We start from the raw sequence: 26,453 nt of genomic DNA, 5'->3' as shown, positions 1-26,453 counted from the left end.
GGTGGGGTCATTAGACCAGCCAGCCAGCCCGCATATCCGCGCACCCGATCCAGGGAGACTGGGAGCAGATTGGCAGACTGCGCACAATGGGATCTGCGGAGCCTTGCGATCCTGCGCCGCCCCTCGGGCCCAGTTGCGTTCCTACCTCTCCATAGTCCGAGAGGGATTCTGAAAGCCGCACTTGGAACGGTGAACGGTCTCCTCAGACGGCTCTGTGAATCCTGTTGTGTGTTTGCCTGTTCTGGCCAAGAGCGACAAGGCCCCCCTACGAGAGACTAGGAAGGCAGAGGGGAGGGGGCATGGCATTGAGGGGCAGGGGCATGTCTTCGCAGCCAGGACAAAGACTGGGACCCAGTGGCATAGGAGGGTCTCGTGATGGAGATGTTTGGAAAGAGTTCGCGAGGCGCTCCGTGAGGCGCTCCGCGGAGTTTGATAGACTAGGAGGGATATCATGGGGCAACATGGCGAGGTATCATTGTCATTGTGATATGTGAGCCGGGAACTACCAGACGGGGCGAGAGGAGGGGAGGGGCAGGGTATGGTATGCCCATATCAGGACATGGGTATACCGCAGATCTGCTCGAGACCTGGCCTTTTCTGTGTGGAATTGCGGTTGTGTGGCTGCAAGTGGTCGTGTCGCGCTGTGTGTGGTACGGCATGACCCGCGATAATGGAGAGAGGGAGTTTGCCTGCCCAGAAGGGCCCAGCACATCTAATAGACTCTGTCCCAGTGTGAGAAGCACCTTGCATCAAACCCCCTGGGCATCCAGAACTCGGCAGAGGGCTCGGCAGAGTGAATGGATGAAGGCGTCGATTGAGAGAACGTGTCGTCGGAAAAATGGATGACCAAGCACTCAGGCACTCCCGCCGGAAGCGCGCAGTCCAGTATTTTGCAGTCGGGTACTGGCCAATATTGGGTCCTTCATTCCTGTCCATGTGGCCCTTGTGGTCCTTGTGGTCCTTGTGTAACGTTCGCGGGAATACGGGCGGAGCCAGCCAGCCACATGACCGGTGATGGATCGCAGATGGGGGCCATCGGGACAGGGACAGGGACGGGGCCAGGGGCAGGGACAGGGGCGCTGGATATTGGACATATGGCTGTGAACATGGGGAACTTGGGGGATGTCCAGATTGGTGATACCGTCACCTTGATCCCCATGCATTGTCGCAATGGGCGTAACGGTAGGGCAGAGCAGCGACAGTGAGGTGCCCAAAGGGGGGAGGAGTAGGAGGGAGAAATCGTGATTCTCCACCGAAGGATTCCCAAGGGGCCCCAGGAGCCTGGGATCCCCCCTCCACTAGGACTGTGACGCTGGGCAAAAGTTCCCAGCCTGCATGCCGGCCCACAGACAGCTTCCAGGACCAGGGCTGTAGTAATCAGAGAACCTACTGTGTAGGGCCTAGGACCCAGGACCCAGGACCCAGGACCCAAACCAAGCACTTGAGGGCAGGCAAGAGTTTCGCAGCAGATCCCGACAGCACCCTCGAATTGACTGGATTGACAGCGCCAATCGGGCTGGGCTGGGCTGGCTGGGCTGGCTGGCTGGCTGGCTGGCTGGCTGGCTGGGTTGCAGTGGACGGATGATGGCGGCGCAGCACAGTATAATTCGATCACATGGGAGGGCAGGAGGGATGCATGGCCGTCCCGATCGCTCGACGGATGCGTGCGTGTGGCATTTGCGGCTTGAGATGCTGGCCTGCAAGGGAACGTCTGAAGCGCTGGATGGCCACCCACTCTGCTGCTGCGTCTTCAGCCGCATCCTTCTGCAAGTTCCCAGCCTCGCCATTGGTCCCGGTTGTTTTTCTTGTGTTGCAATTGGTTTGCTGCCGTGTAGTATTATTGTTAATGTGCTTGTCTGGTATGCTCCTTGCCTGCCCGCCGCCCGGTTGCTTTCCAAGGTTCGCAATGTTTGTTTTTGGTGCCTGAGATGGCATGCCACAAAGCATCGTGGGACCAAAGAGAAAGGCCGGGACAAGTTGAAGTGGAGACGTGGGAACCCAGCAGAAATTTCGGCTCCTATCTGGGCCGCACTGGGCCAACACCAGGCGTCTGGGTCGAGCAGATAGAGTGAGAGATCCCAGGAGGGGGGCTTCGGTTACACGATACAACAGCGCGTGTGATAGATGGCATGCAGGCGGACGGAGCACAGTCTCGATCAAACCGCACTGTTGGGTCTGATTCCAGATGTCCTTGATGAAATGTCAAGTGCCGGGGCGCACCTCTTTGCTCCTCCCTCGCCACCTCGTCTGCACGGTCGTGAAATCAAGTGTACCGAAGTCCGCACATAGTATGGACGCCTTGCGCTGCAGTACCACAGTATGCCTTCGGGGTGCGGTGCGGGGCGGAGGTTCTGGACCCTGGCAGGGTTGCTTTCCAAGGCGACGAGTTGAGGACCCGCGACGATCAACGGATTGTGTCGGCTCGCTTAGCAGTGGTTGAGAACAGCCAGCTTTAGCTTTGGTGTTGCAACTCTCCAAGTCTGCATTGCGTTTCCCACGGGCGTGGTCCTTCCCAACATTGAAGTGCACCTGTCAGGCCAACTCGAGGAAGCAGCAACGGCAGGTCAAGAGTGAGAAGGTGCAGAGCGCGTCAGACGCCAAATTGGCCAATCAGACATGACAGCCAGCGACCCGCCTTTTTAGACGCGGACCGAGCTCTGATTGGCGAATTGGCTCCCGTCCGAGGTCCTCACCCAGGGCGGCGGTTCATCGCATCGTCATGGCTCCAACCTGTTGCGATTTCCACTGTACGGTACTACTCAAGGAGAATTGAATTTTCCACCTCTCTCGGTGCTCAACCCAGCCAGCCCAGAGCAAATGAGCCCCGCGCCCAGCCGGACTGCACCCAAACGGTCCGCAGTGGTCAAAAAAGGCCTTGGCTGGAAAACCGGGCCCAGACAATCAGGCAGCAGAATTAACTGACCCCTCCACCCCTCCACCAGGAAGAACACCTCAATCTATTTGCACACCTTACCTGGGCACCCACACACATCCGAAAGGCCGCAGCAAGACCGACACGACCACAATGTATCTCTTCGGAGGAGACAGGTAAGGCCTGTTCTGTTAATTCCTCATTCCAATCTCGCATCCCGAGACCCAGCCAGGCAGGCCTCTCTGGTGGTCCCCCCCCCCCCAATCTGCACGTCGTACGTCGCGTTATGTTCCCTAATCCGGAATCTGGGGGCGCCAGCATGGACTCCTTGTGCATCCACCCCAACCCATCCACCCCTGCCTGCGCCCATCTGCCCCCATGCATGGCACTTTAGATACGCCTACTCCCTGGGTGGTGATATCTGTCTGATTAGGCGAGCCCTGACGCAGAGCCTCATGGCCATGCCTCACCAATGCTGGAGTACACTGATGATGATGATGGTGACGATGACGACGACGACGACGATGCTAACAGACCACCAACAGGCCATGGGATGCATCCCAGTTCACCGCCTCGGACGACCGTGTCCGCGGCGGCAAGTCACAGTCCTACCTGACCGTGCTCAACGGCCCGGAAGCCGCAGCGTCCCAGGCCCAGTTCTCGGGTAACCTGGACATCACCGCCCTGGGCGGCGCCGGCTTCGCCTCCCAGCGCACCGCGGACGACGTCCCGGGCTGGGACGTCTCAGGCTACGACGTCCTGGTGCTGGATGTCGCCCGTGCCGACTCCCGCAAGTACACCCTCACCCTCAAGGACGAGATACTCCCGCGCCGGCCCGATGGCCGTGATCAGAGCACCGTCAGCTGGGAGTACGACTTTGTTGTCGGGGCTGGGGCTGGGGCTGGGGCTGGAGAGGGCCATGCCACCGGCAGCGGCAGCACGGCTGGCTCGACTCTGCTGGTGATCCCCTTTGGGGACTTCCAGCCCACGTACCGTGGCAAGCCGAAGCCTGATGCTGAGCCCCTGGACCTGAAGAACGTGAAGCGTGTCAGTTTCATGATGAGGAGGTAAGCGGTCCCACGCGCAGGCAACCATTCGGCTCCGTCCCCTGCGTCTTCGCACACAATGTCTCAGGGGGAAGGGAAGGCTAACTTGCGACATTCCAGTTTCTTCGGCACCCAAGAGGGAGACTTCTCCATCGTCTTCAACTCGGTGGCCGTGGAGAAGAGGGACAAGCTGCGGGATGGCTCGATCGACTCGGTAGCTGCGGCCAAGCTCGTTCGAGACGGGCAGCAGCGTGCGGACAGCAGTGCTTCCAAGGGCGGCAGCACCCTGGCATCGTGGTTCGGGAAGCTGTGCGGCTGGGGCAGGTGACTCCCGGGCTCCCAGCAGACAGGTGTGTCCCGTTCGCCGAGGGCGAAACTTTGAGCCACGAGGGCCAAGCTTTCGTCGCAGGGTTTGAGGTTCAGGCGGCTGCTTCCTGGCCTGTGCACTGTCACGCCGCAAAATATCGTCGTGCCTTTTCCTCAGACAGAGGAATGGAAAGACACAGTAAATATATCGGTTCAAAGGCAATATCACACGAGGTCAAATGTCTTAGTCTCTATCCTACGAGCCTTTGCAGCTTCAATAAACTCTTCATGCATGATGCCGTAGACGTACACGTATCTCAAAAATTGGAATCGCTCCCCCGAATTCCCGTCGCTCCCCCCCCCCCTTAACGGCCGTACCGCAAACGGTCTATCGCCGCCGAGGACGACAACGATGCGGTCCCCAGCTTGGAGGCAGTTAGGCCCTTGCCCTACATGACCATTCGAGCCAACAAAGACCCGTCGGCATCTATCCCAGCAGGCCAACTCGGAATTCGAACCTTGCCTCGTCCGACCAGTAGTCGGACTCTTTGCTCTTCAAATCACGTTCGGAAACGCTGCATATGTGTTTCTGCAGACTACTGAGGACGATTCCATCGTAATAGCCAACCCTAGGTATGGCGACTTGACATTGTGAGCGTTCGAGCCAGTCATTCTAGAAATGCGTCCGGTCTTGTAGGCCAAGGGTCGGCGGGTATCAACCCCCACGACACAAGCGGCGGATTGACTTCAACGCGTGAGCGGGCCTCGCGTCAGGGTTGAGGAGATCCAGCCCCAGGGGGCTCGATACCTCGACGACGTCGGCTACGCCGTAGCCGTCTTGTGGAAGGACATTGGGGTCCACGCTCGTCGTGGCCATAGCGGTCTCGCGGCTGACGGGCAGGGACAAGCCACTACTTGCCATAGGATTTAACCAGAAGTGGCCATTCTTCCCTTCATAACTCTCAAGCTGTTGAGGGCCCAGATGACATTATTCAGCGCCCACGAACACAATCCATCACGGAGGACATCGCCGCCTTTGAAGTTACGGTCTCGGCGTCCTAAGCTGCCGCACCAGACCTTTAGGCCCCGTGACTCCTGGATATAGTAGCGAGTGGCGTCAGCGCCTCTACTGGGTAGCGTATCAGAATTTTGGCAGGTTCAGTTACTCACCAGCATTTAACCTGGTAAACGGTGTCTTGGTCCCGAGATCTTCGAGTCACTTGCAAGAAACATTCTTGTGCTTGTTCGTGGTTGTAGGTGGATATCCATGAAGAGCAAACAGTCTCCGGCAACGTCAAAAGATGAAAAGACCGAGCAACCTGTCGTGTGAGAACTTTTCATGTTCATTCCAGCATACGGTCTGCAAGGCAACGTAAAATACGTTGAAAGAAGCCCAGATCGTGTAGATACTTTGCTTCCTCCTCAATGTAGGTTGTGAGGCTTGCTGTTTGTCGAGCTAGAGTTGGATACTGATTGATAAGTGCAATAATTATACTTTCGAATGACGTGCGTCCCGACCAATTTCACAATACATTTGCTGTTATAAACCGTTCCTGCATATCAAGAGTTGGTCGAAAAGACAGAGAACGATGGCTCGAGAGTGCTTCGGGTGGCCAACGTACTAGGTAGCAAAAAGTTTCAAACATTTGGTATGAAAGTCTGACGGGTGACAAGGGGAGGTTCAAATGCTCCGTTGTTTCATTCATAGAACCACCTCTAGATTTCCTATCTACATACTTGGGTGCACGAGTATTTGGGCTGAATGTGAGTTTGAAACATCTACTATTCCCCTCCATCACCCTACCCACTCAAACACTCGCACTTGACTGGGCTCTCACTGCTCGTCCGTCGTGTCCTCTCCAGCGGCAATCTTCTTCTCGTACTCCGTGAAAGTTTCAATTCCCTTCGGCACGCCGTTCCACTGAAGGCCCTGCTCATCCATCAGACGGGCACGGATGTCCATTGCGCGCCTCCAGGATGGAAGCTCGATCATCCGCTCATGCCAGGCCCGGACATGCGGGACTCCATCCCAGATCTCATCCCAGGTCTGGTTCAGCACCTCGCTCAGACGGAAGTTCCACGGCACAAAGGCCATGTCCGCATATGTCATCTTGTCACCTACCAGCCATTGCGCACCCGCGGGCTTGGCTGATAGTACAGTTTCCAACACACCGAGCACACGTTTGATCTCGTTGGCGTATCGCTCGATGACCGAGGGGATCTTTTCAGGCCACAGATGCTGGAAGATGCCGCACTGCCCAAAGTATGGACCTTGTCCGCTCATCTGAAAATGGAGATATTGGTTGCAAAGGTTCTTCTCCTTGGTTGTGGTGTAGGTCAGCCGGTGCTCCTTGTCGTATTCGTCGACCACGTATTGCGAGATGGCGCCTGACTCCCACAATGTGAGGTCTAGGTTCGGGTCCTCAATAGCCGGCACACGACCATTCGGGTTGACTGAAATAAATGGCTCTTTCTTGACATCGTCAAAGCGGAACGACTTGATCTCATAGTTCAAACCGAGCTCCTCGAACAGGAAAACTGTCTGCGGCACATTGGTAAATCAGCGTCGAGCGGGGGACGTCTGAACCTCAGAGGTGCAGTTCGCTTGTTGCATATAAAATCATGCCAACACATCCAGCCTCCAATGTTTGATGGCATCATATACCCATCCGCAACTCACCTTCCACGGGTTGGGTCCGGGAGCTATAAGACTGGGTCAGGATCATTGCGCTAGCACATGGGAAACACTTGTGGTGTTGGAAGCACGAAGGACAGAACAAAGGTCAACTCACGAGTGATCCACAGGCGAATGGGCTTTGCGGGGTTGGCCATCACGGGCTGTTTAGGCGGTGATTCGTGGGGTCGCTGGTGATGTCGAGCTATTACAGCAGGGTCTAAGTGAGCTTGGAAGGTTCAAAAAGGATGATCGACATGAACGTAATTTATCTCTTCACATTTGCATACTTATGTTATCACTGTATGGTACGCCTGGTGAGACTGATTATGTAAAAGCGTTCATGTCCACGCCAGGATCACCAACAGCACGACCTGTTGGTGCATGGTTCTGGCAGGTGTCTGCGCTTGTGGATTGAAGGATCGGTCATGCATGTGGGAATCAAGATCCCAGCATGTCACTTACACTAGGGCAATCCACAGTCTAGTACCGCGGCGCTATACTTACTGTAAGGCGCTATGAGAAGTTGGGTGTTGCGACCAAGGCAGCTGCCAAGCCTGTGCATATGCCCTGGTTGGTTACATGGCGCAAAGACGCAAGTTTTCCATCGCAATGGGAGCAAGCATGCAAATACATTCTCAACTTGCATTGGAGGCCTTCTCGGTTCGTTTTCGACCGGGCTCGAATACGGTACATGCTCCTTTTATAGCGGATCCATCGTAAACTCTTCGAAGAGGCCGTAGCTTCTACTCAGAACTTCGACCGTGAGATTATGTTTCATCTGTTCGCCCTGTGTTGTGTGCACTGAATTAGAAATGACAGCTGATCTTCACCGAGTGGTAAAATCTGAATGGGATTTACACAGGCAGTCAATTTTTCCGCATTGTGAAAGCCTTGCTCAAGTGGTTAGTCTCGATGGCTGCCTGTTGGATGCATGTTTTGTCGCTGTTACATCCGACTGCGAGGTACTGCCCGGAAACTCTCACGGTATGGGAGGTAATACTGTATTTAGCTGTGAATGATACCAGTGGACCGGAGCCAGGTTTGCCACGCCCGTCCAACGGACCGAAAACGACAACCAGCATGTACTAATGAGTCCGGAAAGACGATGCCGGTGGAGGATGCTGTGACTCGACCTATTTCGCCGCGTGGCACGTATTCATACACTGAGAGAGATACTTGCTAGGGTAGCCTTGTCTATGCGGCACGAGGCTGAGGCCAGGTGCATAGTCTTCTTGTGCCATTGCTGGTAAGGTCTTATTGAACGCTGGGTCTTGGGCGTTTACCACTGTATGAAGGCGCCATGTATGTCTTTGGACGTATACGGAATAGAAGCGAAACCAGAGAGATACAAGGCACTACCTGAGGCTTTCGGACAAGGTCATTCGGCCCATCTCGTTGCAGTAGATCCGGTTTGAGCAGAAAGCTATGGAAAGTAGGGAGGATGTACAATAAGGATAGAAAGCTGAAATCTCATACGAATTCACTCTCAATAGCATAAATTGAAGCTCACGCAGATCTCGCGCCTTCTCAGGCGATTTCAAAGTTTACACGCACACCAGGTCACTTGCAGTAAAAGACTTAAGGACTGTCTAGACCAATTCCCGCTGCTCAACGCAGAGCCCTATTTATTAACATAGGCAGGAAATACAATCATCAGTACCCCTCAACCTAGGTAACTTTGCCCGTGCACCAATGACTATGAAGGAACTGTTCTATAAAAAATCATGTGGAATTATGGGATAGAGTCTTTATTTTGACATTGAGGCAGTCAATTCGTACTCCCTTTGAATCAAGTACCCAGCCCGACTAGCGCATGCTACTCTTTTAGTGATCACTACCTAGGTAGCTGTCAAAGCGACGATGTTTCATTGCCCCTGCACGTCCTCCAACCCCATGTTCCGAGACACACGGGTCCCTGAAACGTCATCCGAACCCTGTAACTCTTTCAAATGCCCGTGAGGTTGCTTTTCCAAAGCTTAAGAGGTCGACTGAGGTATGATTTTGGCACCGTTCTCGGGCGCACGTGGTTGTCCAGTTTTCTCTCCTCCCACGGTTGCCACCACCAAAGGCTTGGCTTTCCCCGTGTGCCAACGTAACCCATCACATCTCAGACGATGTCACTTTTTGCTTCGTTTTCGCAATATGCCCTAGGCGGCACCGGTGATGTCTGCGGATCCGGTATCGGCTTATTTGCTGGGAGTGCGTGCCCTCAACTCAACAAATTGGACTCTCAGCTTTGGAGTGAGCCCAAGTACTGGAGCCCTTGGACCCATCGCCCGTACTGCCAAGGAAGCTGGTGCGTGCATACGAACGCCTTGGTGCCATGTGGTCAAGGGATCAGCATCATCACGCATCGGTCAGGAGAGCAAGAAGCTGCCGCAGCCCTGGCAGCCCTGAGCCATGACGGAGACGAGTCTGACTGCGCAATGCAAGCAGCAGGCTTAGGTGTGACTTCTAATGGAGATATTCGCCGTGAAAAAGTTCGCATGTACGAGGTCAGAGACTCCAAGGGCAAGGGCAAGGGTGTTTTTGCGACAAGAAAGATTCCACGAGGGTCAATGATCATGGTGGACCATCCCATAATGCTCAAGTTGGAGCCCGGGATAAACGAATATGTCCTCTCCGATAACCAGCGAAGCCGTCTATTCGACCAAGCGGCAATACAATTATCTGATCCGAGCCAGGTGCTGGGCCTGGCTCAGCATCAAGGATTCGCGGGCTCGCAGGCGGAGAATGCTGCCAACTATAACAGTTTCCAGATACCCTTCGGTAACGAGACTTACAGCGCAGTATTTCCACGAGTATCGGTAAGTAGCTACCAGACCCCTGGAATGAGAAGAAATACGAAGATTGACTCAAGTGTTTCGCGCCGAAATTTAGAGAATTAATCACGCATGTGTTCCAAAGTGAGTCGGCAAAAGCCAGGGCGCTCCGATATCAAAAGTTCTTCTGATACTGATGACTTCATCCACAAGCTGCCGAACCAAATGGTCACCAAAGACCTTGTCACAGACAATCTGGGCGGTGAAAGATATCTTGCCCGGGGAAGAGCTGTCGATAAGCTGTAAGGATTGAAGATGCCCAGGCTGCCTGTGAATCGAGACACCACTAATGCATCAACTCCTTCCAGATATACCGATGGGGCCATACTGGAGGTGGTACCACCGCCAGAATGAACTTAAAGAGAACTGGAACTTCGAGTGTACTTGTTCACTGTGCTCCGCCTGGACATGGAAACGACAAGCCTCAGACGAGCGCAGAGCCAAATTCGACGACCTGGCGCAAGAGTACCACCGACTCAATCACCATGACGCTGAAGGGTCGCGAGAGGCGCTGCGGATACTCGAACAGGCGATGAAGATCAACGTGGTGGAGCCGATGCTGACGAGTGAGACCCCGCTGTTGCTCCAAGCTGCGTGGACAGCATACTATGGTGGGCATGTTGCAACCGCTAAGGAATACGTGGAGAAGATCGAGGAGGATATGAGAGCCCGGGGATTCAAGGATGAAGGAGACGAGGGGTCACTTGAGAAAATCAAAGGTCTGTTGAGGTGACAGAGTGCAAAGCCTCCTTCAGCAGTGGAAATACAAGTCATGGCTTTGCAGTGGTCATATATACTACTATCACCAGTGTCACACCATCAAAAATGACAATAAATTATACTCCAGTCCCTGTAGCTGAGCCGTTTCCAACCCAGCTCGGTACCTCGGTTTCTATATCATCACTTTCTACGGAATGATTTTCTATAGCATGGCATTGTATAGGTGGTATTCCTAAAGTAACATGTCATACCTGAAGTTTTCATATAAGAACGGATATTCACGGAAAAACGGATAGTACATAGGTACAGTGTTTTCTTCTAAGCTATAACTAATTAGAGGGCTTTATTTAACCTCCCTTAACTATACACACCACTTAAATAAAGTACTTTTTATACCCCCTACCTAAACATACTAATTCCCCTTTATTTATTAAATAATACTCCCTTACTAACTACTTATATAAGAGCTTATAAAGCTATTAACTAACTACTATAAGTTAATTTTATTGTAGAGGAAAGAAGACTTAGAAGGAGATTTAGGTGCTTAAGTATAAGTTAGAATACCTTAGGTAGTAAGGAGGAAAGTAGTAAACTATGAGACTAGAAGTAATAATAGGAGGATTAGGAATTAAGAGTTAATAAGGATTTATAGTTTTACTTCTATTCTATATATATCTAAGTATATATATAGTGCCTTTATATAATAGTAAGTACTTAAGACTTAGTGCTTAGAAAGAATATAATGCTAATAATAATAGTTATAATATAATAGATACTTATAACCTCAGCCTTACAACACACAGATAAGGCCAAGGGGCACCGTCTTAATAACGGCGTTAATCGTGGACAGAAGTAGCCCAGTTGATAAGGATATATATAGTTAATAAGTAAGAATTTATGTTTTATATGGCGAGTGGGTGGTGCAAATTAAGGTTGGCGTACTAGGGGGGCATTTATACCTGTGTACTAGCCGTTTTTTCCTGTGTGAATATCCGTTCTCTTTCACATAGGGGTGTATCTTGTTAGAAAGATGTGCCATGGGAGAGTGTCGTGTAGAAGTATCCCCAGGAGGTTGTTTCATAAGAGGTTGTCCCTCAGAGGTTGGGGAGAAATGCTGTGGCCGCATCAAGGACATCCGAGCAGAACTCGTCAAGGCAAAACGTTCAACGCGCTTTTGGGTGACACCTCGAGGTTCTGAACAGCAGCCTGCCGAATCACTCCTCTGTTGGATAAGTGATCGCATCCGACGATGCACGTCTGTTTCTTCCTCATGCTAACGGCAGGCTTTCTGGAAATTGCTAGAATTGCTTCAAGCCATTCACCGTCCACAGCGAGGACGGACACACCATGTTCGTCAACAGGCCCGTGGGCCAGTGCCACAGCATCTATTACAGTCTACTCGTAAGTGATGTCGTTCTTATTTCCTGCCGCCATCCATCGTGCTGATATGCTCGAGTACCACTAACGGCATGCTCAATTAGGCTTGAGTCGGGCGCCTCCAAGCCCGCCTGTAAAGCGCTGGCTCCACTGGTCCTAATGTCAGAGCCATATCGCTGAGACTGTTGACTCGGATTTCTGTCGTAGAAGCTGGCCAAGAGATCACAAATAAGGTAAGAAGGTCCAAGCTTCACCAGGAACTGACTGCACCGTAGACATGAGACAGATTGATGAGTATATAAGCCAGTAGATATATTCAGGTCGTTCTCATCATACCTTCTATACTAGACCAGTTGGGCCGTGTCCTTTCTCAGAGAAATCCGTCTATTTCTTCCCACCCGACAAAAGAAAACCTTGAGGCCAAACTGTCATAAACAACACCAGGCCTTGTTAGGACAGTGAAATATCTGTTATAGGTACAAATTGTGTGGAATACAGGTCCTCAATATATGTAAATAGGAATTATTAAGTACAAGTACTCACATCAAAACATGAGAGAATTACAGGGAGCCTCCAGCAAGGTATTTATAAAACAAAAGGACCACCCCGCCATTCTCTTTTTTTTTTTACCCTTGCAAGCCAGACTCACCCAGGCTATTTAAACACCCGCTCTGGATTAGGAAATCAGCAACCCCCCATTGAATCTCCAAAGGCCTCAGTTCACACATTAATTATGATCGACTCGACAGCCTAGCCCCAGACAGCCCAAGCCTATATCCAAACAGGCGTCGGCCTCCCAGCAGGCCGCCTCTCAGAGTTGGGCCTCGTCCTCGGGCGCGACGGCGGCGTGGGCGGCGGCACGGCCCTCAGCGTGGCAGCCCTGCGGGGAGGGGGGAGCGGCATCCTGACCAGAGCCTGGCCCTGGCCCGGGCCGTAGGCCTGCGCCATGGGGCCGGCGGGCCTGTTCCTCACGGCGTTGGCCCTCGAGCCAGGGTGGCCCACATGTACAATGGTTACTTGCTGTTGTTGTTGTTGCTGCTGTCTCGTCCCCGCCTCATCCGCCTCCTGCTTCTGCTTCTGCGGCGGCGGCGGCGGCGGCTGCCTCACAACGACAGCATCATAAGGCCCGCCACCGCTGCCAGAGCTGGCCCCGCGCACCGCAGGGGGGTTCGCCGTGGCCGTGGCCCTGACGGGCCCGACGGCGTTGGTGCCCACGCCCCGCGGCCGCTGCGAGCTGCTGGCGCGCCTGCCGGAGCCGGCGCCGGCGCCGACCGAGTGGCTGCGCGTCACGGGCGCGGCGGCCGCCGCGTCGTCGCTGACGAGCTTGTACACGCGGGCGCGCTGCTGCTCGAGCTCCTGCTCCGCGAGGCGGATCATGACGGTGAAGCGGCGCTCGTCGCCGCCCCCGCCCCCGGCGCCGCTGCCGTCGAGGAAGCGGACCGCGTCGAAGCGCAGCGGCGGGATGGTCGGCGGGAGCTCGCTGATCAGGCTCGTGTGCTGGCGGCGCCTGCCGCCGCCCGCGGCCGTCGACGTCGTGATTATCGACGAGGAGCCGTCGTCCAGGTCGAGGGCCTTGGTGGTGGTGGGGGTCTTGGTGGTCCCTGGGAGTGGGAGGATGAGGGGCTTGCCCGCCCTGCTCCTGGCGATGTCCTCGGTGTAGTAGTTTGTCAGGTAGACGGGCTGGCTGCGGTCTCCCTTTTGTTTCTTGCTGGACTTGTTCCGCGCCAGGGTGCGCGCGATCGAGCTGTCGACGCTCAGGGGCCGGTTGTCCTCTGAGACCGGGAGCGCTGGCTGGGGTTTCTCGTCGACGGCGAGGGCGAGGGGCCCGCCGTTCAGGCCGGCCTTGCGCGTCACCTTGTCCAGGATGGCCTCGTTTCGCCGTGGCGTCTCGTCAGACGGGTCTGCGTGGGCCGCTTTCGAGGGCGCCTGTCCCAGCGTCATGCTGTCAGGCCTGTTCTTCTTTGACAGCTTCCGGTCGAGCCTGTCCATGAGAGCCTCGTCGGACCGTGGGTGCTTCTCGGCATCCTCGGGCAGATAAACCGGAGGGGGTGCAGGCAACTTGGGTGGCAGGCTGAGATCCTCGGCGTTGAAGGGGTTCTCGACCAGTGCGCGTTTCTTCTCCCTCTGAATCCTGGACGGCGTGATGATGGAAAACCCGTTGATTGTATAGCCCCCATCTGTCGATACAGTCGAGACAGATTGTCGTGGGTCAACCTCCCGAGACTTCCGCATGGCATACCACGAGGTCTTGTTATCATGATTCTTCACGACCACGGTCTCGCCCCAAACATCCTCTCTGGTCTCCTCCCTTTCCGGACGGGCGCCGATGTCCTCAAAGGTAATCGCAGATACCTCCGAGTCCGGCGGCCCCCAGGAGAAGACAGACCCAAAGAAGTTATCCCACCACGCCGGCATGCAAGACCGCGACTTTTGCCGCGGCACCTTGGTGAGCACCGCCCTGGCCGGCAGGCTCCTGTCGTTCTCGTCCTTGTCCATCTCGTCCTCCTCGTCGAGGATGACGACGTCCTTGACCTTGCCGCTCGGCTTCTGGTCCTTCTGCCGCGACGCCCGCTTGCTCATGACCTGGTCCACGAGGATCCCGAACGCCTCGTCGACGTTGGCGTTGGACTTGGCCGACACCTCGATGTACGCCGAGTTGGAGCCGAACTTGCGCGCCAGCTCCTGGCCCTGCGACGCGGACACCATCCGCGGCAGCATGCCCCCGTTCCCCTTGAGGCGGTCCGTCATGGAGGCGACCACCAGGACGGGGATCTCGAGCTCCTCGGCCGGCGGCAGCGGCGGCAGGGTGACCCGCCGCTCAGGCGGTTGCTCAGGCAGCTCCTCCGGGTGGTTCGGATACATGTGGGCGTCAACGAGGTCCTCCAGGGTGAACGGGTTTGATTCCCGCATCGATGGACCATGCAAGGCCTCGACGACGGTCGACGAAGCCTGGCTGTACGCGCTGGAGGTCGTCCGGAAGCTAATGGCACTGTCGCGCCGCCTGATGGCCGACGCGCTCTTGTGCTTGTCCATCATCGAGGCGTGGCGTCTCAAACTCATGTTGCTGTCCACCTCTCTGATTGTGGGGAGCTTCTTGTCGGTTAATGACATCGGGCCTGATATTACAAGCGGCCTCGGTGGTGCTGGGCTCGGCTCCGGTGGAGGGGGCAAGTCTCGCTCGTGGATCATGAACTCGGCTCTTTTCAGCGCCGAACCTTCCACGACGATGCTGATCCGTTTGAGCTCCCCGTCGTAGTCGTCATAGTCGTTCCCGCGCCCCCTTTTCTCGTCCAAGCCGCTGAACAGAGACACGCCGCTCTTTGCGTCCCCTGAGAAGCTCGGCGTGCGAGACAGCTCCTTCTGGTACAGTTTTGTCGACCTTGCCGACCGTGTTGACTTGGAGCGCTGGATCCCCGGGATAGCAGCGACCAGACCGTCGAGGATGCCGACTATGTCGGACTTGAGCTTCTCCTTGCGGCCAGTGTTGATGATGTCCGCCACGACGTTCCCGTTGACCCACTCGAACGACTCTTTCGACCAAGGGTTGAAAAGCAGCATCACGGCGTCAGACTGGTCCAGGAGCTTCTTGCGCTGGACTTCGGCCTGGTAGGCCGACGACGACGAGGTGAGCGTGTCTTGCCGTGAAATGTCGTCGGGGCTGAAGGGTTCCATCATGCTCTTCGTCTGTTGCCCGGCGCCGGTGGGAAACTCATGGATGATGAGGTGGACTTCCCGTCCGTCAGGCAGGGGTACATGCTTGTGACCTCCCATGAGATGCATGCCGCCCGAGGCAACTTGAGAGAATTGTCGAAGAGTGTACCGCGTTTGGAGTGAGGTTTTGCCAGACCCCGGTGGGCCCAGCAGGAGAATTTGGATGTCCTCAGCATTTCCGCCCAGGGGTGCTGAGGCAGTCTTGCTGAAGGTTGGTTGCTGTTCAGGCAAATGTTAGCCACTGCTATATGCTTCTTGTTCTACCAAATAACACAAGCCGGATGCGGCCAACAAGACCGTAATTGCGAATGTATCAATCATAATGCTACATATGGATCTTTCTGAAATGCGACAAGGGAGATTCTGAAGATGACAGCAGTTTGTTTGGGAATTATCATACCCATTTCTCCTCGTCCGAGGAGACCGACGACCAGATATCGCTCCCCATCACGCCAACACGCTCGAGAGAACCCAATATTATTGATATAAAAGAGAAGAGAAGTTGTGTAAGTTCAGGTATCAAACCTAGTAAATTATGACGGAGATGATGCTGATCGGGCAGTCCCCGTAGGGATCGAAAGAGAGGAAGATTAAACAAGAATAGTAGGGACTGGCAATAATCGCAAGCCGATATGTGCATGAAGAAATATCGTAGCAGGATCAAAGAAGGAAACTCATCCGCCAAGCGGGCAGCGATAGAGCTATGTAAGAACGGCCATGACAAAATGGTCGGACGAAACTCGAGGCCGCGAGGGCGGCGGGGGAGGAAGCAGAGGGCAGAAGCTTCGAGGCTTGTTTATGGTCGACCAAGATAAAGGTCCAACTTGTAACAGACAAGAACTTTGTCCCCCAACTCCAGTTTCCGTCTGATGCAGGCACGAGTAAAGACAACGGATTGGGTGGAGATTTGTAAGAGGTAAGGCCCCGTGGGGGAGCGGGTCCATGGACGCAGCTGAAATACTAGACGGGCACGTTCGTCTAGGGCACAGATAAGCAGTGCAGCAAGAGAGACTTGAAGCATCAAGGCCCGACAAGGGACTGGCCAAGGATCCTTGGCCACGAGGTGGGACGAGCGTCACGACGAACTCCCGTGACGGCATAAGGCGCACGGAAACGGCCCAAACGGGAAGTGCGGCAGCAGATCTGCGGGAGGAACGGGGGGAAATGAGAGTGATTGATGGCCAAGCAGGGCGCGCTTGAGCAGCAGAGACGGCCGGAAAGCTGTACAACCGCTTGATAGAACAGCATGGTAAGGCATGGCATGGCATAGCATGGCATGGCATGGCCCGTTGAGACCATGGTAGAAACACTGTAGGCTTGAGGCTCTGTTGTCTCTGCCTTACGCATATTACGACTGCAACTTATTTTGCTTGGTGTGCTTCTTTCCGTGGGCCCCGTTGCTTGGGTGGTTCCACATCAGGAAACCTTCGGACAAGCGCAAACCTTGAGGGCGCGGCAAGGCCAATCGGAGGGTTGTCGTCGCGTTTCGAGACATTTGGGCCATCACAATTCACAAGGGGGAGTGCGCGTGCGCCCGAGGTGTGGTGAGAGCGCGTGTGAGTGGTTTGGGCATCCGGAAGGGCAGCGATGCGGCGGATTCCAAAACCCTAGGCCAAAGCCAATAAGAGCTGCTATATGGCCTTGGATAAGCCGAGCCCCCGGATGCCGCCTTGGCCTCCGTATTAAGGTTTGGTCTGTGTTGTGGGCCCCCGCCAGGGTGCCCCAGGCACGTTTGTTTTCCCCAGGGCGCTGAGCCGCACCCCAGTAGGACAACGTCCTGATGACGGCGCTAGGGCAGAGGCGTTTGTTGGCACCTGTCAGCGAATTGCCATCGACTTCATCCCAAGTCTGCCTGGGGCCAAGCTCGAGGTGAGGGTAACAGGAGGCGGAGAAATGGAACGGGGCCTCTCCGTACCAGTCTTTGAAGAGTCATTCCGGCGATCGTTTGCGTTCACTAGACGAAGCCAGAGTTTCTCACAGACAAGACAAAGTCTCCTGCAGCACGTGAGTTGTCGTGGGATATGTCACTACCCGGTGGCATCCCGGGTCTCATCGCCGATGGATGGCAAGGCAGTGGCTCGTTCATCTTGAGCAGATCAAGTGTCGCAAGGATTCCTAAACAGGATTCCTCGACCGGAAGTTTCATCAGACATCGCTTCGCCGCGAGGACAAGAACTCTCCAGTCGGGGTGCGCGATGTTGCAACGGCGCAAGGAGAATAAGAGAAAACCCAAATACTGCCTTCTGTCTCGGGTGTTACTCGACCAAGATCTTCAAAAGCCACGGTATCATTAGCCACCTCTACGTGCTCGGACGCCTCAGAAGCCTATCGCAGACAATGTCTTGACAGTCGCTGATCATGCCGGATGCTTCGACGGCGCGCGCAGTTTCCGTTGTGAGGTTACCTAGGTATTACAGAGGTCTAGAGCGAGGTCCGAGTGCAGCGTCTGCGGAAGTGGGGACGAACAACGGCGCCGTGGTGCGGCTTTTAAAAGTGGATGGATCTGCCCTTCCCGTCCGCTCTGGATTTCCGACGATTCTTTGTGCACCGTCTAAAAAATCAACCCGTCCACATGTGGGCCCGAGGTCCAAGAGATGAATCGTCCCAACTGCCGTCTGGTCACCTCGGAGCATCTCTCCGGCTGGTGGGCAAACTAGCGGTTTGACGATGAGCGCGTGCCGAGGGACCGAGGTCAGCGCGAATGGTTGCACATGGGAATATAGGGCCCTTATAGAATATTGTTATTGACGCCTGTAATGACCCAACGCCTTGCTATGTCCATTCAAGAGATTCGAGTCATGCAGATGAGACCAAACAAAACAGCCCGCGGGAAACAAATTTTCAACATGTCGCATTACAATTGCCCTGTCTTGACAGGCTCCGCAGGGGGCTGTACCTCACGGAGTGGTGCGTGTTGGGCAGCATGATCCGCCTCGGGACCGTCGGTGCTCTCTCTCATTATTTGGTCCTTGCGACTCACGGCGGGCCAGTTGCGATCCGTGTGGGCTTTCTCGCCGGCCTCCCTCAGCCACTTCTTCCACTGGGACGTGCTCGGGGCCGCGCCGCTCCGCTCCACCCAGCCGGTGCTCTTGGTCTCACGGATGGCGTACCAGAGCGTCCTCGTGAAGCTGGGGTAGCCTTCAACCCCGTTGCTGTCCATACTCGCAGTTACGATCTTGTCCGAGTTCTTGGCGTCCGGTGGGGTGATGTCCTCCCATTCGTAGCGAGACAGGTCCCAGAAGTAGCGGCGGGGCAGCATACCCAGGAGCCAGTACGCGCCGTTTAGTAAAATGTAGCTCCCACTGATGAGAACTTGGGCTTCGAGACGTGTGTTTCCGAGCAGGACGACGCCAACCATGAGCAGCATTGTTGCCATGGCCATCAGGAAGCGGTAGGTCTTGGGGCCGACGTGGTATTCACAGTCTTCTGTGCCGGTGTAGAGCTCACGAGCCACCTCCTCGGTGCACTTTATCAGCAGGAAGGCGCCCTCCCGAGTGCGGATCATCATATCGCCCGGCGGGACATTTGTGGTGTGGGGAGGCCGCACCATCAGGCGCGGGCGCCACCACGAGGCATATCCGACGAGGGACGCCTGTACCGAGATGATGAAAATGGCGATCAGGGCGTTTCCGTCCTTCCAGTATGCGGTCAGGCCAACGATCAGCAAGGTCAGGACGAAGGAGACGACCGAGGCGACATGGATAGGGCTGCTCCAAGCAGGCGGTACCGCAGGCCGACTGGTAGGGGTCAGAGTGGGGTTCGCGATGAAGTCGGTCACCTTTTCCTTGGCTGTGCGACGTCTTTTGATGCCCATGGTTGGCTCTGGTTCATGATCACCCTTCTCGACATCGGGATCAAACCTGACGCCCTTGGCGCCATCGCGTGTGTCCTTTTCCGAGGCATCAAGCTCTGAGGGTGGTCGGTTGAGAGTGGGCTTCGGGGCGGCGGGCTTCTTCATTTCTAGCCAGCGTTCCCAAAGCCGGGCAGCCAAGGACGCCTTCCGGGGTGGTTTCCCCAGGAATACCTCGTCCCTGTGCTTGATTTCGAGGACTTTGAACGAGTATGGTGCCTGGTCGTCGAGGGGGTGTATTATGTTGGCAAAGAAGCCGACGGAGTCGAGAGCGACGCCGTTGTGGACTCCAACCATCTGGGCGCTGTAGATGGGAAGTCTCATGGGCCTCTTGGACTTGAGAAGGGCCTGAGGTGCAGGCAGGATGCGTGGCAGCAAGCAGAGCACGGAAGCTGTGATGGGCTGGGCATGGTCTTCCATAGACGACTCGCCAATGACGGCGAGAAGTGTGACCACGTCTAGGCCCCAGCTGTCCTTGGAGACCGGGAACCATGTTGCAATTGGGCCTTCGCCGTCGGCCATGGCGATGGCGATGGCGTGAGTGAGAGCGAGATTGCCTCGAGGCCGGAGTCTCGCTCTCGAATGATGCTGGTTGCTTTGAAGATGCTGATGCCGGCCTGTCGTCGGCACCAAGTCTTTCAGTCGATGTGGTCGGCCAATTGGTCAACTGCTGGCGACGTGGTGGCTTGTGTGACAGACCAATCAAAGGATGGCCGATCCTGCAATGAGGTCAAGGAGCAGGAAGCTGCGGCGTGAGCAGTCTTGGCTCGTGAGGACCACGGTTATATGGATGGATGGATTTATGGATGCAATTTTTGGGAGCAAGGCCGCCCAGATCACGGCCTCGCTGCCCATCTGCCCATCCACCCATCTGCCCATGCAGGCATCCCGGCATCAAAGTGAGACAGGACAGAATGGGCCAACAGGCCACCGCTTTGTGAGCCCGTTGGACTGCGCAATTCTTCCTGAGTGCCATCGGGCGTCGGGGCGCACCAATGGGAGGCGCCTCAGCTGGGGGGCGCAGCGTGGCGGCGTGGGGATACACTCCGCTAGGAATCGCATCCTGGCCCTGTGGCACTGCCAGACTGCATGCAGTGTTGCGCTGGCCATCGTCGAGCGGCTGTCGTTGGGGCCGGCCAGCTGCCGTCCCCATCCTTGTCCCACCCCGGCAGTCTGGTCCGCCTACTGGGGCTGAAGCCGGGTGGCGCCAGGCCCATCTGAGCTGCAGTAGAATGAATCGGGCGGCGGCTGCGCATGTCTACCGCTCTTTTAGGCGCTCTTAAAGGCCGACTCGGCTCAACGACGTCGAGTTTGGCTTCGAGGATTCGCGGCAAATTTGCCAAGTTCATGAGAAAGAGAGCAAGCATACTGACAGAGGAAGTGTCGCAGAGCAGTGGGCAGCGGGAACTAACGGGAACCAACCCCACATGGACGTCCAGCCGTTACGGAGTACATACGGAAGGAACCGTTTGTGCACGGAGCAAACGTCCACCAAGGGTTGGGGTCCACAAAGAGCTGGACATGTATGATGCCGATACATTTCCTCCGGGGCTGTTGGATTGAAAAGCTTTGACTTGAGCCCGTTACGCAAACCTCTGTGCCATGACCTCATTGGAATACAGGATAGGCACCTGGGCGGGATCTCCAGTTTCATCGCAGCTATCCAGACATTGGACTGTCGATCCGAACCTGTGCGCAGCGCGGCCCGGGGCGTAAGACCCGATGGAAAAGGTGCTGACGACCATACAATAGTTCAAATTCTGGTCTCTTCCAGCTTGCCCTCTGACGCCGTGCGACAATCTGCCGTCGACACCTGGCTTGCTGATTCACATGACGAGATACCAGCATGGATCAAATCGATTTACCAATCGTCGACCTCTTAACCAAGACGGCGGATGTTCGACTTTAGTCTGATAGACACAGGCTTATCCACCCGTGACCCAAAATAGTTGTCCTAGGAAACTGCCCTTCGATCCGCGTCGGGATATCGCGAGGCTAGACTTCCTGGATTCGTCGCAGCTGTCGACAGCTTCTGGGCGAGCGTGATGCACAACTTTGAAACTCAATGACGAGATAATGATCTTTGTAAGGCTCCTGGCTATTCTTTCCACCAACTTCATTTACATGTTTATCTTGACCAAAGTATTCTTGAAGATAACACCGAGTGTGTGGTTTCGTCTCTCATCTCCATGCACACAAAGTATGTGGATATGGTAAACGCTCGAAGGCGCCACACACGTTGTATCTGTCTGGGAATCAGAAACAAAATCACAAAAATAAAGATGAGTACGTCTATTCCATCCTCGGCATCTCTACAGGCTTGAAATACATCAATCACAATTTGTCCAAACCTGTTGATAATGTTGGAGAGGCAAAGGAGGGGGGATCCTTACATACATGTCGTGAGATTCCAAAGATCAGACCTCGATCCCTTCGAGCGCCTTATACGCGAAGCTTAAAGTTAAGCTTCATTTATATGGCACTTGGAACCTGAGCATGTGCGACACCAGTATCATGCCCTGGAAACCGCGCGGAAACCCGCAGGCAACCATCTACAGCCTCGCCGAGCATGGGGCCGGCTTAATCAGGGCCAGCCTTTCAAGCGACGTCGGAAATTCGTTGTAAAAGTTGTAACAAGTTTGTGTTCCATCAGCGGTATCGTCGCCGTGAATTGTTCTTCTATATTGTCTTGAAGCGCAAGTTGTAGTGATTATCTTGACTTCAGCCAGGACTCTAGCTTGCGGTCTTCATGGGACAACTTTGAAGCATGCAGTGACTGTGTCCCAGTTTTGGGGATTATCCAAACAAGAAGAGTCTTCGGCAAGATGGCCAAGCCGTCTTAGGAAATAGCATAAGAATTTCTTCACGGTGTACCGTCGCTTTGGTCAGACGCACCAATTGCTTGGAGCAGTGCGCGTTTGATTTCACAAGCTGGTTGTGACGTTTTCAAAGCAAGAAGAAAATCAGCTGATGAATTAACTCGACCATATGTGAGCAGGCCATAAATCCGGTCTGCTGTTTCCCCTTATGGTTAAGTGGTTTCGTATTTAATCCCTATATATATAAAATATACATAAGTGACGGTACAGGTCTTATATACTACTAAAAATAGCCAATTAGGTAAATTAATTATTAAGATCTTTTAGCTAGACAATATAGGTATATAGCTAGCAGTCACACCCTCCATTCTAATAACTAATCTTACTAAAGGTGTAAATTTAAGCCCTTATATTTAAAAATCTTTTAAGTTTTAATAAGGCTTTTTAAATAAAAAGAGAGTTATATATAACTTAAAGTAACTAAACAAGCCTCCATCTAATTAATAGCTTTAAATAAATATACTTAATATCTTTTTATTACACTAAGTTATAAATTACCTACCTTACTATACTATTAGATTTTCAGACCTCCTATAAGACTATAAGCTAACTTAGCGACACATTATTTAGAACCACACCACCCTTTAATACACTTAAAGCTCTATAAAAGACCTTAAAGGGGGTAGTAATAGTATAGATCTTATATACTACTAGAAATAACTAATTAAGTAAATTAGTTATTAAGGTCTTTTAGCTAGATAATATAGATATATAGCTAGTAGTTACACCCTCCGTTATATATAGTGCCTTTATCTAATAGTAAATACTTACTATTTAAAGAAATATAGTATTAATAATAGTAGAAAGAGAATAATGTAGTTGAAGCCCCCTTGTGGTTAAATACGCAGTTGCCGGCATGGTGGGTGTTATGCAGTTGGTTGGTGCCTTGCATTGTGGGGGCCGGTGGCTGGCTCTTGGCTGCCTGTTGGCTGCGCGGACTGTCTCTTGCCCTGGTCAGGGTTGAGGCAATAGCCAACCCCGCTGCCTCCCAGCTCAGTGTATTGGAACTCATTTTTCTCCTGCCCAATTTCGAAAACTTTGTCAATTCACCAGACACAGAACGATCATTTCATCGCCAATCACTCAAGGTATGTCAAAATTAGCCGGCCGGTGGAGTCTCGGGCATGTTTCTCGGCATTGACAGGCGGACAGAAGAACAGCATGCCGTTCTCCATCGCGCCCACCGATCTTCTCCCTCTGGGAGACACACCCACCCGTATTTCGGTGCGCTTGAGCCGAGACTTAATGAAGTCCATTGACCCATCCATGGATCCGTTGTTGGAAGACGACAGCGCCTCCCGCGTGAAACGGAAAGGGAAAGCTGCCACTGACCAGATGACTCGCGACGTGAGCAAGGCGCTGTTCAACGCTGAGGTCCCCAGGCACCAGGTGTCTTTCATATGGCCGAAACATGTCAAGGAATCTGGGAATACTGGAAATACGAAGAAGAATCACTATGTTGGGATCTTTTTTGAACATCGCGTCACATCGGAGAACAATAGTCCCCGAGTCCTGGAGCTGACGGCAGACGATGAGGTTGACGGCACGATTGTTTTTCATGCAGTGGAGCTGGATGCAGAAGGCAGGGACTTCGTCAACAAGATCTTAGATGAAACAGAGCACTAGACATGAGTCGGTCTGATGATCGGGATGTTGATGGGCAATTCCAAGGTTATATTCCAAGGTTGTTTGAAATGACCTGCATTTATATTTGATCCGTAGATACGGCTTTGACTATACTGTATGACAATTTTGGAACCAGCCTGGATTGCAACCGTTATGGTGATGACTTCCCCTCGCCCATCAAATCACTAACCCCTACGTCGATTGTGGTCCCGGCGACCAGGAGGTGCCTGACGACCAGCAGAGCTCCCTCCCCGAGCCGCTCTCTGACTCCCAGATCCACCAGTTGGGTGGTCATTGCAGGCATAATCCACCCTCTCAGTAGTGGTATTCTGTGGAGTCATTGTGCAGTTGCCATCACAGTTTGTTGGGAAGCTCCTTGACCCGGCGTGGCAGCCACAGTTGGGGTGAATGAAGACAGTCCAGCGGCACATGATGTCCAAATGTTCGTCAAAGTTCCAAGGTTTATGTCGAGATACGGCTGCGTATGTGGTCAGACATCAAGCATCCATCGAGATGGGCTATAAAGGAAACATACCGATTTAAACTCTGAACCAGTCAGGGTGCAATCGATGCTTCGGGGGGTGCGAATTCAGAAAGGTCTTTTTACAATGGGTTTGGCGGAAGTATCTGATAGCAATGGGAAGTGAGGTACGAATGAGAAATTTTCAAAGGAAATGCAGTGCAGAACTTGATATCGAATGTCTTGAACATTAATCTCAGTCCTTACTCAAGAGCAACCCGTAACTTATATACCCTTCGAATCATTCAGAAAGCTATAATAAGAATTCAAGTGGCCCTTTTGAGAGGCTTCAGCTGCCAACGAACATCAGGTCCAAGCTCACGACCATGCGGCCTCATGTTTCAGCAGAATAGAGGCCATGGTCTGGCTGAGAGGCCTGAACAACTTTCGTGGAATATTCGACTGTCCAACATTGTTCTCGGTGAGGCTGGCAGATACTAATTTTAGCCAAACTCCCTGTGGCTCCACTATGGCAGTGCATAAAGCCGGTCTAATCAAAATGACCCAAACTGAGATAGTTTGGTCATGAAATGAGACTGTGAGGGCATGTTGCCTGTGGTGTTGGCAAGGAAGGATGCAGTTGGTGCTTTCACTCCACAGTTGGGGGCAAAGTTCAAATGTTGGCCGCGGCGTACCAAATGCCGGCCCCAACAAATGTGAGAACTTTCAAGAAACCCACTCATCGATTCTGTATATGGGCCAACTGCTTTAGCCTGAGGCACATGATTCCTTTGCTGTGCCTGTTTCCTGACGAGAAGGGTCTCTTGTTGGAGCAGAAGCAGCCCGGCCTTGGACCAGAGACCGCTCTATTTCGAGACACCATGCCACAGTCGCAATGTAGATCATCTAACCAGTGGTTCAGAAAGTGTTGAGAGCGATACCACTTCGGCCGGAGACCGGGCTATTCGGACATTAGGGGTTGGGGGCGGCCGAGTAAATTGAATCGGCCCGGGGTGGAAGGGTACCAACATCGTCTCAAGTGTTTGAAGTGGAGCAGGACCGCAAAGAGAGGCACTCAGCAACTCACTATATCCTTACAGAGACTTATCACCTGCGCCTTTTCAATGTCTAATGTAGGCTGAAAAAACACCTTCGCCACACCAACTTGAACAAGCCTGTCTGTCTCTTCCTGCAATTGGTGACCTCTCATAGAATGAAGACATCACCATCCACTGCTGGCGCATAGAGTTTGGAAGCTTTCTCTATTGATTTTGATTCACCACAAGGGATATAAATTCCATCTTGGTCGTAGTTAAACCTTTTTCGGAAAGTTACAAATCATTTTACTTGCCCTTGCTGACTCACAAGCCTCACCAGGCACAGACTCACTTTGGCTGTTGCATTTCAAGATTTGGAAAATTTGGCCCTCCAATCTGAAAATGCTCATCCACCCAAAATCAGCTTAAGTGGCAAGTGGAAGTGACGAGTCGACAAATACATCGTGGACAACCCGCTGCCTGCACGTGCGTGAGATGTTGCGGCTTAACATTTACTGCACTGGTGTTTTACCCGAACTATGAGATGGTGGGTTTGTAGGAAGTCTCCCTGTATACAGGATTTATTAGCAACAGAGAAATGAAGATAATTGGTTTCGCTTCTATTCCGCATACTTCCGAGAACATACATGGCGCCTTCATATGGTGTGAAAACGTAAACACACCTAATATAACAGTCACTCAGTATATGTCCCAGCGAGCCAGCAGATGAGACCGAGATGCAGCTACCATGCCACCATCTGACACATCATGCCCATCTCGATCTTCGCACCGCGCAAACTCCTCCCGCCCGCCTCTCAGTACGCATAGACGAGATTCTTCTCAAGATCCCCGACCCGTCCATGGAACCCGTGGCGCCGAGTGACAGGCTCTCGACACGATGGGCCGCGCCCTCCCCTGGACAGATACTTCTCGTGGGCCGAGGCGCGTCAAGAGTCCCGACGGCCAGGGATGTGTGGATAGAAGTTGGCCTCTACTCGGCGGGGATTATGTTTGATCACTTGGCCCCCAAGGTGCTAGGGCTCTCACGGCCGGTGAGGTGGTACGAGGGG

General features: G+C 53.6%; 5 protein-coding genes across 5 annotated transcripts; 2 read left to right on the top strand and 3 right to left on the bottom strand.

Annotated features, from left to right (window-relative positions):
* The first annotated feature begins 2,386 nt into the window (after nucleotides 1-2,386).
* Nucleotides 2,387-4,521, top strand: KVR01_012638 (uncharacterized protein). Its single transcript, XM_044781428.1, has 3 exons — nucleotides 2,387-3,048; nucleotides 3,418-3,939; nucleotides 4,039-4,521. The coding sequence occupies exons 1-3, from the start codon at nucleotides 3,026-3,028 to the stop codon at nucleotides 4,244-4,246; spliced, it is 753 nt and encodes a 250-aa protein (XP_044638449.1). The 5' UTR covers nucleotides 2,387-3,025; the 3' UTR covers nucleotides 4,247-4,521.
* A 1,460-nt stretch (nucleotides 4,522-5,981) lies between these two features.
* Nucleotides 5,982-7,244, bottom strand: KVR01_012577 (uncharacterized protein). The gene is made up of 3 exons (XM_044784782.1): nucleotides 7,017-7,244; nucleotides 6,905-6,927; nucleotides 5,982-6,766 (listed from the first exon to the last, which is right to left on the bottom strand). The coding sequence occupies exons 1-3, from the start codon at nucleotides 7,054-7,056 to the stop codon at nucleotides 6,059-6,061; spliced, it is 771 nt and encodes a 256-aa protein (XP_044638388.1). The 5' UTR covers nucleotides 7,057-7,244; the 3' UTR covers nucleotides 5,982-6,058.
* A 1,771-nt stretch (nucleotides 7,245-9,015) lies between these two features.
* KVR01_012522 (uncharacterized protein) lies at nucleotides 9,016-10,456 on the top strand (the record flags this gene model as incomplete). The annotated part of the gene is made up of 3 exons (XM_044793553.1): nucleotides 9,016-9,708; nucleotides 9,877-9,965; nucleotides 10,162-10,456. The coding sequence occupies 3 exons, from the start codon at nucleotides 9,016-9,018 to the stop codon at nucleotides 10,454-10,456; spliced, it is 1,077 nt and encodes a 358-aa protein (XP_044638333.1).
* A 1,859-nt stretch (nucleotides 10,457-12,315) lies between these two features.
* On the bottom strand, nucleotides 12,316-15,495 carry KVR01_012542 (uncharacterized protein; the record flags this gene model as incomplete). The annotated part of the gene is made up of 1 exon (XM_044791977.1): nucleotides 12,316-15,495. The coding sequence occupies one exon, from the start codon at nucleotides 15,493-15,495 to the stop codon at nucleotides 12,592-12,594; it is 2,904 nt and encodes a 967-aa protein (XP_044638353.1). The 3' UTR covers nucleotides 12,316-12,591.
* Nucleotides 15,496-18,385: 2,890 nt separating this feature from the next.
* KVR01_012643 (uncharacterized protein) lies at nucleotides 18,386-19,903 on the bottom strand (the record flags this gene model as incomplete). Its single annotated transcript, XM_044789610.1, has 1 exon — nucleotides 18,386-19,903. The coding sequence occupies one exon, from the start codon at nucleotides 19,901-19,903 to the stop codon at nucleotides 18,386-18,388; it is 1,518 nt and encodes a 505-aa protein (XP_044638454.1).
* Between the last annotated feature and the right edge of the window lie 6,550 nt (nucleotides 19,904-26,453).

This window comes from Diaporthe batatas, assembly GCF_019321695.1.
Source record: "Diaporthe batatas strain CRI 302-4 chromosome Unknown Contig00020, whole genome shotgun sequence".
In the NCBI taxonomy this organism is placed as follows: domain Eukaryota; kingdom Fungi; phylum Ascomycota; class Sordariomycetes; order Diaporthales; family Diaporthaceae; genus Diaporthe; species Diaporthe batatas.
The sequence above is the reverse complement of the archived record's forward strand: the minus strand, read 5'-3'. Positions and strand labels throughout refer to the sequence as shown.

Coding starts and splice junctions, on each gene's coding strand:
- KVR01_012638 (XM_044781428.1), top strand. CDS start 3,026: ATGTATCTCTTCGGAGGAGACAG. Junction 3,049..3,417: donor TATCTCTTCGGAGGAGACAG/GTAAGGCCTGTT, acceptor GACCACCAACAG/GCCATGGGATGCATCCCAGT. Junction 3,940..4,038: donor GTCAGTTTCATGATGAGGAG/GTAAGCGGTCCC, acceptor GCGACATTCCAG/TTTCTTCGGCACCCAAGAGG.
- KVR01_012577 (XM_044784782.1), bottom strand. CDS start 7,056: ATGGCCAACCCCGCAAAGCCCATTCGCCTGTGGATCACTC. Junction 6,928..7,016: donor CATTCGCCTGTGGATCACTC/GTGAGTTGACCT, acceptor CCAGTCTTATAG/CTCCCGGACCCAACCCGTGG. Junction 6,767..6,904: donor CCGGACCCAACCCGTGGAAG/GTGAGTTGCGGA, acceptor AATGTGCCGCAG/ACAGTTTTCCTGTTCGAGGA.